Source organism: Cervus canadensis, chromosome 12, assembly GCF_019320065.1.
Source record: "Cervus canadensis isolate Bull #8, Minnesota chromosome 12, ASM1932006v1, whole genome shotgun sequence".
Classification (NCBI taxonomy): Eukaryota; Metazoa; Chordata; class Mammalia; order Artiodactyla; family Cervidae; genus Cervus; species Cervus canadensis.
The window spans coordinates 54144461-54165573 of record NC_057397.1 but is presented as its reverse complement, the minus strand read 5'-3'; the positions used below and the strand labels follow the sequence as shown (position 1 = coordinate 54165573).

General features: G+C 36.9%; 1 protein-coding gene across 2 annotated transcripts in view; it reads right to left on the bottom strand.

Moving 5' to 3' along the window:
* ANGPT1 (angiopoietin 1) overlaps positions 1–21113 on the bottom strand; it is a 300904-nt gene that overhangs the window by 60891 nt on the left and 218900 nt on the right. For both annotated transcript variants that reach the window (XM_043483702.1, XM_043483704.1), the window contains exon 5: positions 8847–8974. In XM_043483702.1, the coding sequence (XP_043339637.1) occupies positions 8847–8974 (128 nt within the window). The remainder of the gene's footprint in view (positions 1–8846; positions 8975–21113) is intronic.

Below are 21113 nucleotides of genomic sequence, written 5' to 3'. Positions count from 1 at the left end.
ATGTACCACAGCTTTTTTGTCCATTTATCTGCTGATGGGCATCTAGGTTGCTTCCATATCCTGGCTATTATAAACAGTGCTGCAATGAACATTGGGGTGCACGTGTCTCTTTCAGATCTGGTTTCCTCGGTGTGTATGCCCAGAAGTGGTATTGCTGGGTCATATGGCAGTTCTATTTCCAGTTTTTTAAGAAATCTCCACACTGTTCTCCATAGTGGCTGTACTAGTTTGCATTCCCACCAACAGTGTAAGAGGGTTCCCTTTTCTCCACACCTCTCCAGCATTTATTGCTTGTAGACTTTTGGATAGCAGCCATCCTGACTGGCGTGTAATGGTACCTCATTGTGGTTTTGATTTGCATTTCTCTAATAATGAGTGATGTTGAGCATCTTTTCATGTGTTTGTTAGCCATCTGTATGTCTTCTTTGGAGAAATGTCTGTTAGTTCTTTGGCCCATTTTTTGATTGGGTCATTTATTTTTCTGGAATTGAGCTTCAGGAGTTGCTTGTATATTTTTGAGATTAATCCTTTGTCTGTTGCTTCATTTGCTATTATTTTCTCCCAATCTGAGGGCTGTCTTTTCACCTTACTTATAGTTTCCTTTGTTGTGCAAAAGCTTTTTAAGTTTCATTAGGTCCCATTTGTTTTAGTTTTGCTTATTATTTCCATATTTCGGGAGGTGGGTCATAGAGGATCCTGCTGTGATTTATGTCGGAGAGTGTTTTGCCTATTTTCTCCTCTAGGAGTTTTATAGTTTCTGGTCTTACATTTAGATCTATAATCCATTTTGAGTTTATTTTTGTGTATGGTGTTAGAAAGTGTTCTAGTTTCATTCTTTTACAAGAGGTTGACCAGTTTTCCCAGCCCACTTGTTAAAGAGGTTGTCTTTTTTCCATTGTATATCCTTGCCTCCTTTGTCAAAGATAAGGTGTCCATAGGTTCGTGGATTTATCTCTTGGCTTTCTATTCTGTTCCATTCGGTCTATATTTCTGTCTTTGTGCCAGTACCACACTGTCTTGATGACTGTGCCTTTGTAGTAGAGCCTGAAGTCAGGCAGGTTGATTCCTCCAGTTCCATTCTTCTTTTTCAAGATTACTTTGGCTATTCGAGGTTTTTTGTATTTCCATACAAATTGTGAAATTATTTGTTCTAGTTCTGTGGAAAATACCGTTGGTAGCTTGATAGGGATTGCATTGAATCTATAGATTGCTTTGGGTAGAACAGCCATTTTGACAATATTGATTTCTTCCAATCCATGAACACGGTATGTTTCTCCATCTGTTTGTGTCCTCTTTGATTTCTTTCATCAGTGTTTTATAGATTTCTATGTATAGGTCTTTTGCTTTGGGTAGATATACTCCTAAGTACTTTATTCTTTTTGTTGCAATGGTGAATGGTATTGTTTCTTAATTTCTCTTAAACAAATGGGACCTAATGAAACTTAAAAGCTTTTGCACAACAAAGGAAACTATAAATAAGGTGAAAAGACAGCCCTCAGATTGGTAGAAAATAATAGCAAATGAAGAAACAGACAAAGGATTAATCTCAAAAATATACAAGCAACTCTTGAAGCTCAATTCCAGAAAAATAAATGACCCAATCAAAAAATGGGCCAAAGAACTAAACAGACATTTCTCCAAAGAAGACTTACAGATGGCTAACAAACACATGAAAAGATGCTCAACATAACTCATTATCAGAGAAATGCAAATCAAAACCACAATGAGGTACCATTACACTCCAGTCAGGATGGCTGCTATCCAAAAGGTCTACAAGCAATAAATGCTGGAGAGGGTGTGGAGAAAAGGGAACCCTCTTACACTGTTGGTGGGAATGCAAACTAGTACAGCCGCTATGGAAAACAGTGTGGAGATTTCTTAAAAAACTGGAAATAGAACTGCCATATGACCCAGCAATCCCACTTCTGGGCATACACACTGAGGAAACCAGATCTCTAGACAAGTTGCACCCCAATGTTCATCGCAGCACTGTTTATAATAGCCAGGACATGGAGCAACCTAGATGCCCATCAGCAGACGAATGGATAAGGAAGCTGTGGTACATATACACCATGGAATATTACTCAGCCATTAAAAAGAATTCATTTGAACCAGTCCTAATGAGATGGATGAAACTGGAGCCCATTATACAGAGTGAAGCAAGCCAGAAAGATAAAGAACATTACAGCATACTAACACATATATATGGAATTTAGAAAGATGGTAACGACACCCTATATGCAAAACAGAAAAAGAGACACAGAAATACAGAACAGACTTTTGAACTCTGTGGGAGAAGGTGAGGGTGGGATGTTGCGAAAGAACAGCATGTATATTATCTATGTGAAACAGGTCACCAGCCCAGGTGGGATGCATGAGACAAGTGCTCGAACCTGGTGCACTGGGAAGACCCAGAGGAATCGGGTGGAGAGGGAGGTGGGAGGGGGGATCGGGATGGGGAATACGTGTAAATCTATTGCTGATTCATGTCAATGTATGACAAAACCCACTGAAAAAATAAATAAATAAATTTAAAAAAAAAAAAAAAGAAGTCCAAAGTCTTTCCTTCCTTATGGTCAGTTATCGCTCCCTCTCACCATGCTCTGCTGTTATTTCCAATTAAACTAAACCTAATGACAGTACAAATGACATGTGAATTTCTCCTTCTTCCTCTGAAGAAATATAAGTGCCATTTCTATAGTGATAAAATTTGCTCTTACATGCCTGTATTGATATTATCGCTAATCTGTCTGGGCTACTATTTTTCTCTAGGCCCAAATCTAACAAGTCTAATCTAGCATATATTTAGCATTTGTGGCTTCAGTATATTAGATTTTTTTTAAATTTAAGAAGTATAACTTTCCAAAACTGAACCAGGAAGAAATAGAAGATCTTAATAGACCCATCACAGGCAAGGAAATCGAAACTGTAATCAAAAATCTTCCAGCAAACAAAAGCCCAGGACCAGATGGCTTCACAGCTGAATTCTACCAAAAATTTAGAGAAGAGCTAACACCTACCTTACTCAAAGTCTTCCAGAAAATTGCAGAAGAAGGTAAACTTCCAAACTCATTCTATGAGGCCACCATCACCCTAATTCCAAAACCTGACAAAGATGCCACAAAAAAAGAAAACTACAGGCCAATATCACTGATGAACATAGATGCAAAAATCCTTAACAAAATTCTAGCAAACAGAATCCAACAACATATTAAAAAAATCATACACCACGACCAAGTGGGCTTTATCCCAGGAATGCAAGGATTCTTTAATATCCGCAAATCAATCAATGTAATACACCACATTAACAAATTGAAAGATAAAAACCATATGATTATCTCAATAGATGCAGAGAAAGCCTTTGACAAAATTCAACACTCATTTATGATTAAAACTCTCCAAAAAGCAGGAAATAGAAGGAACATACCTCAACATAATAAAAGCTATATATGACAAACCCACAGCAAGCATCACCCTCAATGGTGAAAAATTGAAAGCATTTCCCTGAAATCAGGAACAAGACAAGGGTGCCCACTCTCACCACTACTATTCAACATAGTGTTGGAAGTTTTGGCCACAGCAATCAGAGCAGAAAAAGAAGTAAAAGGAATCCAGATAGGAAAAGAAGAAGTGAAACTCTCACTGTTTGCAGATGACATGATCCTCTACATAGAAAACCCTAAAGACTCTACCAGAAAATTACTAGAGCTAATCAATGAATATAGTAAAGTTGCAGGATATAAAATTAACACACAGAAATCCCTTGCATTCCTATATACTAACAATGAAAAAACAGAGAAATTAAGGAAACAATACCATTCACCATTGCAACAAAAAGAATAAAATACTTAGGAGTATATCTACCTAAAGAAACAAAAGACCTATACATAGAAAACTATAAAACACTGATGAAAGAAATCAAAGAGGACACAAACAGATGGAGAAACATACCGTGTTCATGGATTGGAAGAATCAATATTGTCAAAATGGCTATTCTACCCAAAGCAATCTATAGATTCAATGCAATCCCTATCAAGCTACCAACGGTATTTTTCACAGAACTAGACCAAAGAATTTCACAATTTGTATGGAAATACAAAAAACCTCGAATAGCCAAAGTAATCTTGAAAAAGAAGAATGGAACTGGAGGAATCAACCTGCCTGACTTCAGACTCTACTACAAAGCCACAGTCATCAAGACAGTGTGGTACTGGCACAAAGACAGAAATATAGACCAATGGAACAGAATAGAAAGCCCAGAGATAAATCCACGAACCTATGGACACCTTATCTTTGACAAAGGAGGCAAGGATATACAATGGAAAAAAGACAACCTCTTTAACAAGTGGTGCTGGGAAAACTGGTCAACCACTTGTAAAAGAATGAAACTAGAACACTTTCTAACACCATACACAAAAATAAACTCAAAATGGATTAAAGATCTAAATGTAAGACCAGAAACTATAAAACTCCTAGAGGAGAACATAGGCAAAACACTCTCCGACATAAATCACAGCAAGATCCTCTATGACCCACCTCCCAGAATATTGGAAATAAAAGCAAAACTAAACAAATGGGATCTAATGAAACTTAAAAGCTTTTGCACTACAAAAGAAACTATAAGTAAGGTGAAAAGACAGCCGTCAGATTGGGAGAAAATAATAGCAAATGAAGAAACAGACAAAGGATTAATCTCAAAAATATACAAGCAACTCCTGCAGCTCAATTCCAGAAAAATAAATGACCCAATCAAAAAATGGGCCAAAGAACTAAACAGACATTTCTCCAAAGAAGACATACAGATGGCTAACAAACACATGAAAAGATGCTCAACATCACTCATTATCAGAGAAATGCAAATCAAAACCACAATGAGGTACCATTACACGCCAGTCAGGATGGCTGCTATCCAAAAGTCTACAAGCAATAAATGCTGGAGAGGGTGTGGAGAAAAGGGAACCCTCTTACACTGTTGGTGGGAATGCAAACTAGTACAGCCGCTATGGAAAACAGTGTGGAGATTTCTTAAAAAACTGGAAATAGAACTGCCATATGACCCAGCAATCCCACTTCTGGGCATACACACTGAGGAAACCAGATCTGAAAGAGACACATGCACCCCAATGTTCATCGCAGCACTGTTTATAATAGCCAGGACATGGAAGCAACCTAGATGCCCATCAGCAGATGAATGGATAAGGAAGCTGTGGTACATATACACCATGGAATATTACTCAGCCGTTAAAAAGAATTCATTTGAATCAGTTCTAATGAGATGGATGAAACTGGAGCCCCTTATACAGAGTGAAGTAAGCCAGAAAGATAAAGAACATTACAGCATACTAACACATATATATGGAATTTAGAAAGATGGTAACGATAACCCTATATGCAAAACAGAAAAAGAGACACAGAAATACAGAACAGACTTTTGAACTCTGTGGGAGAAGGTGAGGGTGGGATGTTTCAAAAGAACAGCATGTATACTATCTATGGTGAAACAGATCACAAGCCCAGGTGGGATGCATGAGACAAGTGCTCCGGCCTGGTGCACTGGGAAGACCCAGAGGAATCGGGTGGAGAGGGAGATGGGAGGGGGGATCAGGATGGGGAATAAGTGTAAATCTATGGCTGATTCATATCAATGTATGACAAAACCCACTGAAATGTTGTGAAGTAATTAGCCTCCAACTAATAAAAAAATTAAAAAAAAAAAAAAAAAGAACAATACTGAAGCTCTCTAATATGCAAAATTCATCATTTTGCAGAGGCATAAATTTAAATCGTGCTGTTTCTGAAACCCAACATAGAAGTCACTGAACTAGTGAACTGGATCCTCTAACCCACTCTTTTATGTAAATCTTAAAAAAAGCAAATTCATTTAAGTTGATAAATTGTTATTCAAGTTTATAACTTCTGCCTACAGTGCAGGAGACCCAGGTTCAATCCCTGGGTAGGGAAGATCCCCTGGAAAAAGAAATGGCAACCCACTTCAGTATTCTTGACTGGAGAATTCCACGGACAGAAGAGCCTGGTGGGCTACAGTCCAAGGGATTGCAAAGAGCTGGACATGACTGAGCAACTAACTTTCACTTTCATTCAAGTTTATGAGTTAAGATAAGATACTTTTCTTCCACCCTAACAGTAGCAGCAGTTCTGCAAATAGTCTGAGAATTATTTGTTTCTCAAAACATTCTGAACTAGAATAGAGTTATGATTATTGCATAACTTAAATTCAATGGAATGATCAAACTTTACTTGTAATGCCCTCACTAAGGACCATGTGCTAGTGTTGATGGACTGAAAAAAAAAATTCTTAAAGTGTGAAAGTTAATCTAAAAACTTTAAAAAACATTTTATTTTTATATTCATACATAATAATTATTAAGAGTCTAAAAGGAGGGTCACTTAATATTTTTAGTTAACTTTATAGTCACTATGTTACAGGGGAAGTGATAATCGTTTAGGGGTTTCTATCAGGTCTTGGGAAGAACTACAGGTAAATTGCATGAAGTATTTACATTAGCTCGGGTTCTCTCCTCCAGGGCAGTTTCTGACACACTTTACATGCTCTCTGTATGATGTGTCAGTGTGGGCATGTATAGCATGCCTGTGCATATGTATGAACTGAATTTAAGTCTGATTTTAAGATATCAGCAAGCAGAATAGGAAGGTTTCATGTCATATGATCCAAAGGATTCAAAAGGCTGCTTTTTACAATAAATTACCCTTTCCTCGCTTCCCTGGTGGTTCAGGTGGTAAAGAATCTGCCTGAAATGCAGGAGACTCGGGTTCGATCCCTGGGTCAGGAAGATCCCCCGGAAAAGAAAATGGCAATCCACTGCAGCATTCTTGCTTGGAGAATTCCATGGACAGAGGAACCTGGCAGGCTACAGTCTATGGGATTGTAGAGGTGGACACAACTGAGCAACTAACCCTTTCACTTTACTCCTAAACTTGCTATAATACCTTCACAGTTTTTGGGTTTTTTTAAAGACATGGTACACCTGATTCAGTGAAATTTTTCACAGAAGCTCCTAAAGAAATACAGTGAAATCAAACTTCTCTAGTAGCTAACCCAGGAAGCAATGTACATAACTGTCTGCCAGCTCTTTTACCCGCTGTACTGTCTTTATTTCTGCTCACTTTGACAGCACAGTATAGGTTTTTTTTTTTTCAGAAGAAAATTTTTGTCCCAGCAGAGGGAAAAACTATTGAGCTAACTTAACCCTCTAATCCTCATTGGAATCAGCTGGGCTGGTAGAGTCCAGACTTTGCCTCTTGACAACTGTGTGACAACTGGCAAGCCAAGAGGTACTTCCCTCACCTATCAAAGGGAATGAACAGTCGGAATGACTAAGTTAGGCTGACTTACTATATACTATACAGAAGTGTTGACATTATCATCAGCAGGTCATCTATTCATTCATCCATTTCAGTGCATATTTACTGAGGACTACTATGCTCCAGAAACTATTCTGGGTCCCGGGAAGTAAAAGATAAAACTAAAATCCTTCCCTTGTAGAACTCTGATAGTGAGCAAGTCATGCAAAGTTGTTTGAGGGAATCAGAGAAAACCTCTGAGAGTGTGTGCATAGTAGCTAGAAAAAATGGGAACACAGAACTGGTAATTTAGGTGAGGTTGCTGCTGCTAAGTCACTTCAGTCGTGACCGACTCTGTGCGACCCCATAGACGGCAGCCCACCAGGCTCCCCTGTCCCTGGGATTCTCCAGGCAAAAACACTGGAGTGGGTTGACATTTTCTTCTCCAATGCATGAAAGTGAAAAGTGAAGTCTCTCAGTCATGTCCGACTCTTAGCGATCTCACGGACTGCAGCCTACCAGGCTCCTCTGTCCATGGGATTTTCCAGGCAACAGTAGTGGGGTGGGGTGCCATTGCCTTCTCCATTAGGTGGGGCAATGAGAGGAAAAAGACTGTTCCATCCTTTGAGGATAAAGCACTGCAAGGATAGGTGGTCCTCTCGGGGTCTTGAGCATCTGGTTAAAGCTTTTCACATGTTGAAGAACAGAGTTCTCCTCAAGACTCTCCATAAACTCTGCTGCAGTCTCTATCATTGCACTTCTACAGTACAATTTCTGCATATTAATCTGTCTTCACTACTACATTGGGAACTGTTTTATGTTATGTCTCTAGTCATTTACTGACAAATAAATGACATACACTTAATATGTATTGAATGAAGGAATGGATGAATGATTTAATGAAGAAATAGGAAGAAAGAGTATATATAGAAGAGATATAACAGCAAGACAGTGTTTTCTTACTTCAAAGTATACTTTGGATCCTGTTCAATATATTGATAAAAAATATCCTCCAACAAAGTCCTTTAGGTAAATATGTAAAGCAAATCCTTTCTGGATTATGAGTTAAGATAGAATATCGTTCTTTACCCTAATAAGAGCAGAGGTTCTGGAAATATGTCCCTAGCTCTCTCTCCACAGTATTTGAACATAGATGATGTGTACCATCTGTGTCCTTGGGACTTTGGAAGATGGTTCCTAAGTTATTCCCATGAGCTTGAAGTATGTACCTTCAACATATAATCTGTATAAGGCAAGCATTTATGAACAAATGGGATATCCTAGGAATGAGCAGAGGGTAAATGGAAAACTGCGTGTGAAATAGGGATAGGACACATGAGGGTTGGATGCGGTCTGTACAACTGGGTTTTCATCTTTTATGGACCTGGGAAACAGAGCATCTTTGGGAGAAAAGGGCTTAGGCATATATAATTTCGGTTTAAAAGCTCACAAATCAATCTGATTATTCAGCAATTCAACTAGGATCTGCTTTACATCTCATAAACAAACACTTCTGGTTTTACCTTTTTGGGCTCTGGCATATTATTAATATAAATAGTGTAGATTCCACTTTTATTAAAACCAGCTTGATATACATCTGCACAGTCTCTAAATGGCTTTTCTTCCTCTTTTTTTCCTCCCTTTAGTAAAACTGCAAAAAAAAAAAAAAAAAAATCACAATATGTGAATATCAGTACCATTAGTTCCCAAATGGACTTCAAGTATAGCCAAGCAAGTCTTCATTTCCTCCAAACAAATGTCAATGTTGCATTTATTGAAAAATCAATCATAGGAACAATGCTAGATTCTGAAGTGACAAAATTACAAAACTAAAAGAAAAACATGATTAATTTATGACTGAGTATTTTTTCATATTTGACTTAATTTCTTAAATCTTGTCTTTCTCTCTCACTTTCATAACATCAACTCAATAGACAAATAATCTGATCATAAAATACTGACAATTGGTAACAATTATGTCAATGTTTCTGCAATATTTCTAAAACCTTCTTAGGTACATTTTACAGGAGAGTTTGAAAAATGCTACCATTTTTGGAGCAGGAAGAATTGAAGATAAATTCAAATATAAAAATACAACATAAAGGTTTAATATGCTAAAAGAAGGATTTGCTATTTTTCTGGGGCTTTATATTAAAGTTTTTCTAGAAATTTTTAGTTTTAGAAAACTCTCAAAATAAAATTAGAAGTCTCTGATCCAATTCAAGTATCTAGAGTGAAAGGGAAGTGATCTTTGATTTTTCTTTAATGGGCTGAAGTTAAGCTATCAGGTAGATGACATAAAAATAGAAGAACAAAAACCAGTAAGATTTGAAATTAAGTTATAGAGGTGGAATTGCTAAATAGGGGCTGGAAGTCTAATAGAAAAAGAAATTTAATTGGAGATTACTGGGAGGAACTTTATTTCATTCATTGATCTTCATCCATTATTAAGTTCTTATTAATGAGATCAAAATACAAAGATGATTCATTTAAGAATTCTTACCTAGAAATATATGCAGCATATATATAAATTATGTCTCTAGTTGTTTAATCATTATCTGCTTTAAATCACTCTGAGTCACAATAATATTTTAAAATAATAACATCAAAGGTAAACTATGAATCAATGCTTTTAAATTGATTTTAAATGTTCTAACAATCTAAAATACTAACCTGATTTCAATTTGACACACAATGTTACTACTTTATATGTAATTAAAAGTGAACAGTCTAATCTTTATAGAAAGAATGACTATCTCAATATAAATTTTTCAAATTTTCAAAAATAACTATGGTTCAAATAAATGAAATATCCATGTCAGATACGTTGCCATAACAAAAATACAGAATTATAACATTTAATAGCATTATAGTTCTCTACATAGCTCACGTTTATACTAATGATTTTGCTTACTTATACTAAAAAGTACCTCTAAATATCATCATCACAATTGCAATATCAACACAAAATAAGTAATCAGAGGACTAACAGTTCATATGCTAGTAAAGAAGCATTGCAGAGAATGCATGCAGATAGCAATTAAAAATGAGTATTTATGTACTTGAAAGCCAGCTTTAATGGCATTGGGCATGTCAATGGATTATATAAAGGTCTTTTTTTCAAAACATCAGTGCATTTCACTTGTGCTTTACTTACTTTAAGCTAACTGGACTATTATTTTTCTAAAATAAACTTCCCTAAATTGTAAATGCTTGTTCTTCTGTTGAAAAGTTAAAAATAACCAGACCAGATGCAAAAAAAAAAAAGGGATGTAAAGAAATATTAACTAAAATTTATAATCCCGTGAGAGGATGCGCAACACAGGAAGATGTGGTCAAGAGGAATTTAATGGTAAACCCATTTTTCTTTTTTGGGTTAGAGATGGAGAAAATCTTTTCTCTAAAGAAAGAGAAAATTCTTCCTTGTTAAATGTACCACTTCCTGCCCTCCCTTATTTAGTTATGTAAGGCAAATACATTCCTTTCCCACTTCTCTGCCACTTCCCTTCCCTTTTCTTTTCCTCTTCAGGATGATGCAGGTGAAGGTTGTTGTATGGGAAGAGGGAAGTTATTTCACACACATTTTCAATAACAAGGAAAAAAGAAAAACTTAGATATTGTCATATTTTCTGGAAACTAATTTATAAAATGATGTTCAAGCTCTGAATGTAAGTCTTATAACTAGAAAGATGGTTTGAGGAGTCTACCATAAAAGGTACAAATAGTACCTTGAAAAAAGTACAAAGATTTGAAATACACTTTTCAAGAAATGTAGTAGAAAAAAAGCCTATTTGAAATGACCAAGGTTTTGACTCAGCAGCATAGAGAACACAGCTGAGGTTAGAAAGCATGCATTTGAATGGCATTAAATAGCTTCACTTTAGTGTCTGCAATCTAGAAGTGGGGGTGAGAACTTGAATAAACATCCTCCCTTGGGTCAGGATTTACCCATACAAGGGACTACTGGATGAAAGGATGGTGGAAGGAAGGCACTAGCAATTCCACCTGAACCGTCCCTTCATGTCTCACTCTCAGACTGAAGATAGGAAGAAAGAAAAAGGAGATTAGGAGGAGGCAGACAGTAACGGTTGGGTACAATACTATGGACATGTTGTAGTTATGGCACCATATCTGATATAGATATTTCATTTTCTTGAAATACAGTCTGGTGTTTTTGAAAAATCAAAACACGTTATTTCTTGAAAGATTGGACTGCTTGTTTTTACTTACTTACTTATTAGTAACAGAATCCTTGAAATTTTGATCCAGACTACACTTAGAATACTACAGCATTTAAAAGCAATTTAAAAGTTTCATTCAGAGCTTACCTTTACATCTGTATAATATTCTATGGTCTGATGACCCCTTCTATAGTAGTAGATCAGTGTTTTGCTTTCCTTTTAATGCATAAAGTGGGGTACTTATGAGGCAAGTATGTGAATTACATAACAGACTGACTGAATTATAGTAAGTACCAAGAAATGGTAGTTAGTGTTATGGTAATACTATCATTGATGGCAACACTATATTATTTTCTTTTTTATGGAAAAGACAGGCTGTGGAAGACTAGCCAATCTACCACACATGTGGGTGAAGGCTATTGTGTGGGAAGAGGGAAGCTGTTTCACACATATTTTCAATAACACAGAAAAAAAGGAAAAGTTGGGTATGATGGATGTTCAGTGGAGTGGTGGTTGCTACTGTCTTCCATCCTCAAATCCAAATACTGCAGCTGACTAAATGCAGGGAATTTATATTTGACTGGTTACATTTAGGACTATATTGCGTTGGCCCCTCCCTGTCAGAGTTGGGTAACTGGATTATTTCATTCATTGACTACATCAGGTTATATCACTACTAAGTCAAAGAAACCAGTAATCTAATCTTGCTGTATGTGCATAGTCACTCAGTCATGTCTGACTCTTTGCAACCACATGGACTGTAGCCCACTGGGCTCCTCTGTCCATGTGGATTCTCCAGGCAAGAATCCTGGAGTGATAGCCATGCCCTCCTCCAGGGGATCTTCCCAGCCCAAGGACTGAACCCAGGTCTCCCGTATTGCAGGCAGATTCTTTACTGTCTAAGCCACCAGGGAAGCCCAATCTTGCTGTACAATCTAAGCTTTATCTATTAAGAATTAAAAATTATTTCAGATGAAATGATATATGATATGTATACCAATATGCTGCTTGTAGAGATTTTAATATTATAACTCCATTTTTCATGACTATTTTCTTTGTTAAATATTGGAGAATACAAAATTTAGTGTTATTATTAGATACTGTAAAACTAGAGTAGTAACCATTTTAAAACATAGAAAGACCACAACAAAGATGAATGAACTGAACAGGATAAATGATCAGAAACAAAGATAAATTTTTGTAGGAGGTCTTGAGATTCAATAAGATGGAAGATAATGCCTGGAGGAATATAAGATAAATGGCAAGAGACAAACATGAAAAACCTGATGGAAGAAGATAAAAGAAGCATCACCTGGACAGAGCAGGGAGGGGTGATCTGGACATATGATATGGTGTTATAGTTTCTGAAAACGCAGTTTAACTTGTTGTAATAATACACTGGTTTAAAGCGTAAATTTTTAAAAAATGATCTTTACCTCTAAAAGTTCCTTTTTTGACCACATACTCTTGTATTTCTTCTCCCATTCTTTAATTCTTAATGAGTTTGTCTTTCTTTTTAGAGTCTAGATCCCCAGCGTTACTATCTGCCTCCTCCTAATCTCCTTTTTCTTTCTTCTTATCTTTAGTCTGAGAGTGAGACAGGAAGGAATGGTTCAGGTGGAATTGCTAGTGCCTTCCTTCCACCATCCTTTCATCCAGTAGTCCCTTGTATGGGTAAATCCTGACCCAAGGGAGGATGTTTATTCAAGTTCTCACCCCCACTTCTAGATTGCAGACACTAAAGTGAAGCTATTTAATGCCATTCAAATGCATGCTTTCTAACCTCAGCTGTGTTCTCTATGCTGCTAAGCCAAAACCTTGGTTATTTCTAACAGACTTTTCTTCTATTACATTTCTTGAAAAGTGTATTTCAAATCTTTGTACTTTTTTCAAGACTAAATCTTACTTCTGTCTTCTCTCACTATTTATATGTGACCTTTTCTTAATGCTTTGCTATGAAGATCAAAGGCATTTGAAATAAGTCTCCTTTGCCTATCTTTCCCCTTGCCTTTTTTGTTGACCTCTCTAAGTCCCTTTTCTATTTCTCTAATTGTCCGTTCTCCTTCCTCTTCATTGGGCTCTGTTCCTCTCTTCACCTACCAATAGATGTTCCCCAACATTCTATTCTTGGATCTCTGTTCCTTTTTAATTTGCTCTTTTTGCAAACTATCTTCCGTGGCTTCAAACTTTTACACAGATTTGTAAGATACAAGCATTTCTGACACTGTGTGTTTGCTGCCCTCATGACTTCCAGATTCACATTTCTACTATTGAGCAGTTCCTGATACTACTCCAACTTCGTTTAATGTTACCTAATATTTTCTCCAAAACCGATGTTCTCTTCTTCTCTTATTGATCCCACTATATTCCCTCTATTGTCATCATTAAAAATTAGTAAAAGCCTAAACATAAGATGGGCTTCCCAAGTGGCTCAGTGGTAAAGAACCTGCCTGCCAGTTCAGTAGACACATGTTCAATCCCTGGGTATTCCTGCCTGGGAAATCCCAGGCCTGGCAGGCTACAGTTAATAGGATTGCAAAAGACTAGGACATGACTTAGCAACTAAACAACAAATACAAGACAAGTAGACTGAAGTTTTTAAACTGGTTTCTCAAATAAAAAGACTGCCTCTTACTCCTTCTTAGTTTAACCCATCCTATATTGACAATTTCAGTAAATAATCTGCTATTTGCATGACTTTTTCTAGACAATGGAGATATATAGACATAAGAAAACCACAATCTGCCCTTAATGTGATCACTGTCTAATGAGAGGAAGGCCCATTTGTAGGTCTTTCATGATATCTCAAAATAGCTATAACCATGGGCAGTATCCTCCACAATAGGGAAAACCCAACTCAAGCTTGCTTAAGTAAAAAGATAATTTACTGAATCATGTAATTGAACAATCTAGGATAGAGCTTTAGGGAAAGCATGATCCGGTTTCAGTGTGATCAAGAATTGGTTTCCTTATCTTTTTCTTGACTCACTTGTTGTTGGCTCTCTACCTGGTTACAAGATGGCTAGAAACAGTTTCTCAGTCTAATGTTACCAGTTTAAATATAATACCAAACACAGATAATGCAGACAATTACTGTTTTGCAGGTAAGCATCAAGTGCATTGACAGTAGGTGCAGAGACTACATGCTATTTCTGACAAGTAGACTTGGGGAAGGCTGTTCAGAAAGGATAACATCTGAATGAATAAAACATGTAAAAAAGCTATCCGAACTAAAATTTAAGAGCTTTACCCATACCAATATCAGTAAATAAATCTAGAAAAGCCTTACAAAGGAATCATTATTCATTCCTTATCTATACAATCAAATCTCTGTGATCTAACAGAGACACAAGCAGGTGCATGTCTGTCTTTCACCAGCCAATATTGAGTCAATAAGCAATATGAGACACTGACTCTAGCAGCTGTTAACTTTATCTGGTCCTTCCCTTTCATTTGCTCAATCAATTTCAATCCAGATGGCATGTCTGCCACCAGGCCAATTTCAAGGAAGAACTGTGAAAGCTAAGGCAGAGGGTCACTTCAATTCAGATGAACCCTCAAGAGAAAACTTCCTGGAATGTGGAACTGGTAATTCTGAATCTCAAAAAACCTCGCAGAGAACACAGAAGACAGAGACAATATAAAAAACAGGAGTCCTTGATCCTACTTATTTTCTAAGTTGTTATAACGGGATCAATTCTTAAATTATTCTTTTAAAATCTTACATGTGGCTAGTTATTCATATTTCTCCAGTATTTAGAAAACATCAGAATGTATGTAGATCACATTATTTGTTTAAGAATATTCCTTGTGGTACATTTTTGGTTATTAGCATTAAAGAGATGGTAGTACTAGGAACTTACCTTAGCCTGTGATTTTCAACATAACAGGTCATTGAAGGTAACTGAACATACAGTGAGCAAAACTGCATCTTTGGCAAGGTGCAAACAAGCAAGACTGATTAGATTCTTTACTCCTCAGGTGTGGGGACATTTTGTGGAAAAGCCATCTGGCCATCTGAAGAAATTCCCTGATATCCTAATTAATTTGAAAGGACTTTTAGAAGTGGGAGAAGGCAATATTTTAAATTTAAAGGGTGTAGAAAATTTTTAAAGGTTTGTAGGCAATATTCAATATTTCAATATTTTGTGGGTGGGTGAGGATGACTTCCCAATGATTTCATAAATATACATCACATATGTATAGCTATATAAACACATAAGATTGTTGAGGTTATAAATTAAAAACTTCAAAATTGGTATCTTATTTCATAAAAGCTATATGCATATGAACCTAATATCTGTGGGTTGCATGATTGTTTTCAACCTGCAAAAATGCAATTACCTATGGTTAGTCTAATACATATATAATACAAATTGCTATGTCACAAAATAACAAGCATATATCTATAAATACTTTGAAGTCTTCAGTTAAGTAGCTAAAGGCTTCCTTTTGGAGAATCTACCACTCCTTTTACTCACGGTCTGTTAACTGTGGTATAAGGGAACATTTGAATATTTTTTTACTTGCTGCATTATACTTTTAATTAAATTTTTGTAAAAACACTGTTTTTACTCTCACTTCTTTACATGTAAATATTTTGTAGATGTATAAAATCTTAACTATCATCTTGGTGGAACTTTAATAATTGTGATCAAATCAATCAGCTTTAATTGAATACTATGTCCTCAACTCTGAATTTCTTGCACCAAGTATGCTTTATATGTTTCATTTCACACTCATAAACATCTTATGAGATGGATTTCTTAACATGTCATTTTATATATGAGAAAACTGAGGTTTTGAGATGCTAACTTCACTAAAACTAGTAAGTAGTGGAAGTCTTTAACTGTAAAACCAAAAATCTTAACTACTTCTTACCGACTTCTAAAGTAATCTCAGACAGAACTCTGATACATCATTTGTCACAGGTGCTCTCCCAGCAGTACTTAACTTCAAGGGTCCCACCTAGGGTCTTAGGCGGGTCATGAATAAGCACATGCCTTAATTATGAATGGGTGCAAGCTTGTCTCATGGAAGCAGGAAATATGGAAAGAATGACAGGATGCAGAAATGACAAGAAAGAAGATGAAGGTATGTTGAGATAAAGATAGAAGAGAGGTATAGGTAGCAGAATTTTCTGTGAGATGGGAGCTCTCAGCAGAAATGTGAAGCAGTGATGGCCCTCAACTTCAAAAGCAGCGGATTAGGAAGTAAGAGGTCCCTGAGCAGCCACACTGAATTTAATAATGTCCATACCCTAAAAGTCATGCTGATCAGGATTTTTTCCCATTAGTTTTATATATTATAAAGCCTAATTACTTGATCCTCCAGCCTACAGACCATTTGCTAGAAGCTACAAGTTTAGAGGAAGGCTGGTTGGGAAGGCTGAGAATGGGCATGTGTGTATGTTTGTGCTCGTCTTCTAGAATTAGGCCAAGGAACAACGAGAAAATTGATCATTCAAAGCTCTTTTTGTTCTTATGAGGAAATAATATCAATTTTTTAAAGTAGGCAAAAATAAGAAATGATAATAGTTTAGGCAGTATATAATATAAGGGATAAATTACATTTAAAAAGGCATCATAGTAACATGGTGCAAATTAATTCATGCTGATGATAATTAAATTATTAGAAAAAGCTTTAATTTAATATTATTACAGGAAAAACAGAGAAAAGGATGAAAATATTGCACAAAATTTGCCATCATAATATTTTAAAATTTTCTTAAAATTTTACTACTTAAAAAGACACATTATTTAAGAATATATTGCTGCTACTGCTAAATCGCTTCAGTCGTGTCCAACTCTGCGTGACCCCATAGACGGCAGCCCACCAGGCTCCTCTGTCCCTGTGATTCTCCAGGCAAGAATACTGGGGTGGGTTGCCAGGTCCTTCTCCAATGCATGCATGCATGCTAAGTCACTACAGTTGCATCTGACTCTGTGCGACCCCATGGACAGCAGCCCACCAGGCTCCTCTGTCCACAGGATTCTCTAGGCAAGAATACTGGAATGGATTGCCATTTCCTTCTCCATTTAAGAATATATTACTCATTACATATAATTGTAGGTAAATATATACATTTTAATAATATTGAGACATGCATAATGTACAGAAAAGATTAAATCCATGTGGACATGCATAGTATCCTATGTCACGGGTGGATTGCTAATTTTATGGTGCTTTTTTCAGTACGGGATAATGAAATGTGAAGTAATTCTATATAATACTATTTTAATTTGATTAGTGTATTTAAATAAATTTTTGAACACTCTGCTAATGTGAGGTGACTCAATGTATATCCAATGCATATTACACTTAGAGCAACTAAGAATAAAAAAATTACTAAAAGTTGAAAATGGATTTACACACAATCTTTGTTTAATCAAATGAGCATTCACTTTTTATAAAATTCATTCCTGTGTTTTCCCTTTAGGCACCCTGATGGGCAGTTACGAGTGCTACATGATCCTTGTTATTTGTTCAGAAGGTCATTTCATTAACAAATATATCTCAGGTGTTTCATGTGTGTTAATTTCCCATGTAATGTTTTCAGTCTGGCTGGAATATATTGATTTTGAACAAAACATTCCTCACGCATGTGGAAAGACTTAAAAGGGTATTTTCTGTGCTCTGAGTAGACAATCAATTTCAGCAAAAGCCATTAGAAATGGTCTGAAAGTCCTTGGGCAATGCTGTAAACATGGAGAGTAGTTGCCACATGCTTATGAAAATTGACAACAACAACAAAAAACCCCAAAGCCTGTCACTTTGAAGTTTTAAATAAACAAAGGCTGAACCATAGTTGTGTCACTTGGACTCTTGTGGTGAGATGCACTTGAACACTACTTTACCAGCCATGATATACATGGGCTTATGCTCTAATTTTGGTTTCCTCAGTCGTTACGAGTGACACACCACCAAGAGAGGATACGGAACAATTGACAGGAGCCATAAACGCACGACTTCGGTGTGTGATGTTTTCATGGTGAGCAACCTGGCAGCAGCACTGGAGCTAGAACTCGGTCGTACTTATTCCTTCTCCTTCTAGACCAACATGCCTTGCCCTTTTGATGGCATTTGTCATAGCTGCTCCAAGACCCTGGTGAGGAGTCCACCTCAGTCTAAGTCCTGGTTCTAGGGACATGGGCTGGATTTATTATGGTTGAGATTTGGTTTACTTGTCCCCTTGTCAGTGTGTATGTGAGGCCAAAGCAACTGGCGAAAACTGTCTTTAGGATAAAATCTCCATTTAAAATTAAATCCACAGTTCAGATTCATTGTTTTAAAGAAACTCACATTGGTTATGAAAACAGAAGATTCACACCTAAAAATAATTATGAGTACTTAACAAAGGCACGATAAAATTAGAAGAGGTTTAACTTAAATGGTATTAAATTTACTAATTTATCATAAATGCGTGAAAAATGTTATGATTTATTTATCTATTCTTGGTAGGTCACATAGTATGATTGGTAGTGTGATTCCTTGCCAGAGACAGTCCCACTTAGAATGTGAATACCCAAGCCAGAAGTAAGTTAAGATTGCAATGTACTTAGAAGCAATCATACTGTTGGTATTCTTTGAAAGAAAGTGAAAGTGAAAGTCGCTCAGTCATGTCCGACTCTTTGCAACCCCAAGGACTATAGGGAATTCTCCAGGCCAGAATACTGGAGTGGGTAGCCTTTCCCTTCTCCAGGGGATCTTCCTGATCCAGGGGTCAAACCCAGGTCTCCCACATTGCAGGCGGATTCTTTACCAGTTGAGCCATAAGGGAAGCCCAAAGGGTATTCTTCAGTTGAAAATAAATGATGAGCTCCCATAGGAAGCTGAAAATGTTTCATACAAAGATGGGCAAAATAAACAACAGAAATGGTATGGACCTAACAGATGTAGAAGATATTAAGAAGAGATGGCAAGAATACCCAAGAAGATGGCAAGAAGAACTATACAAAAGAGATCTCAATGATCCAGATTACCACCATGGTGTGAACACTCAAGTAGAGTCAGACAGCCTTGAATGTGAAGTCAAGTGGGTCTTAGAAAGCATCGCTATGAACAAAGCTAGTAGAGGTGATGGAATTCCAGCTGAGTTATTTCAAATCCTAATAGATGATGCTGTGAAAGTGCTGCACTCAACATGTCAGCAAATTTGGAAAACTGAGCAGTGGCCACAGGACTGGAAAGGTCAGTTTTCACTCCAATCCCAAAGAAAGGCAATGCTAAAGAATGTTCAAACTATCACACAATTGCACTCATTTCACAAGCAGCAAAGTAATGCTTAAAATTCTCCAAGCTAGACTTCAACAGTATGTGAACTGAGAACCTCCAGACGTTCAAGCTGGATGTAGAGAAGGCAGAGGAACCAGAACTCAAATTGCAAACATATGTAAGATCTTAGAAAAAGCAACAGAATTTCCAGAAAAACATCTGTTTCATTGACTAAGCTAAAGCCTTTGACAGTGTGGATCATAATAAACTGTGAAAAATTATTAAAGAGATGGAAATATAGACTACCTTACCTGCCTCTTGAGAAATCTGTATGTAGGTCAAGAAGCAACAGTTAGTACTGGACATGGAACAACTGACTGGTTCCAAATCGGGAAGAGTATGTCAAGGCTGTATATTGCCACTCTCCTTATTTAACTTATATGCAAAGTACATCATGTGAAACACCAGGCTGATTGAAGAACAAGTCAGAATCAAGATTGCCGGGAGAAATACCAATAATCTCAGATATGCAGATGACATCACCCTACGGCAGAAAGTGAAGAGGGACTACAGAGGATCTTGATGAAAGTGAAAGAGGAGAGTGAAAAAGTTGGCTTAAAACTCAACATTCAGAAAACTAAGATCATGGCATCTTGTCCTATCACTTCATGGGAAATAGATAGTGAAACAATTAAACAGTGAGAGACTTAATATTTGGGGGCTCCAAAATCACTGCAGATGGTGACTGCAGCCATGAAATTAAAAGACACTTGCTCCTTGGAAGAAGAGCTATGACAAACCTAGATGGTTTATTACAAAGCAGAGACATTACTTTGCCAACAAAGGTCCGTCTAGTCAAACCTATGTTTTTCCCAGTAGCCATGTATGTATGTGAGAGTTGGACCATAAAGAAGGCTGAGCACCAAAGAACTGATACTTTCTAACTGTGGTGTTGGAGAAGACTCTTGAGAGTCCCTTGGACTGCAAGGAGATCAAACCAGGCAATCCTAAAGGAAATCAGTCCTGAATACTCATTGGAAGGGCTGATGCTGAAGCTGAAGCTCCAGTACTTTGGCCACCTGATACAAAGAGCAGATTCATTAGAAAAAAACCCTGATCCTGGAAGATTGGAGGCAAGAAGCAAAGGGGATGATAGAGGATGAGACAGTTGGATGGCATTACCGACTCAGTGCACATGGGTTTGAGCAGGCTCTGAGAGATGGTGAAGGACAGGGAAGCTGGGCATGCCGCAGTCCATGGGGTCACAGAGTCGGACACGACTGAGTGACTCAACAACAACAACAACATTAAAGCTTCTTTGCACTTGACTTTTAGAAAAATCTTCTGCTAAAAAAATCAATATTTTGTTTGTAGATAGTTAAACCTAACTGTTTA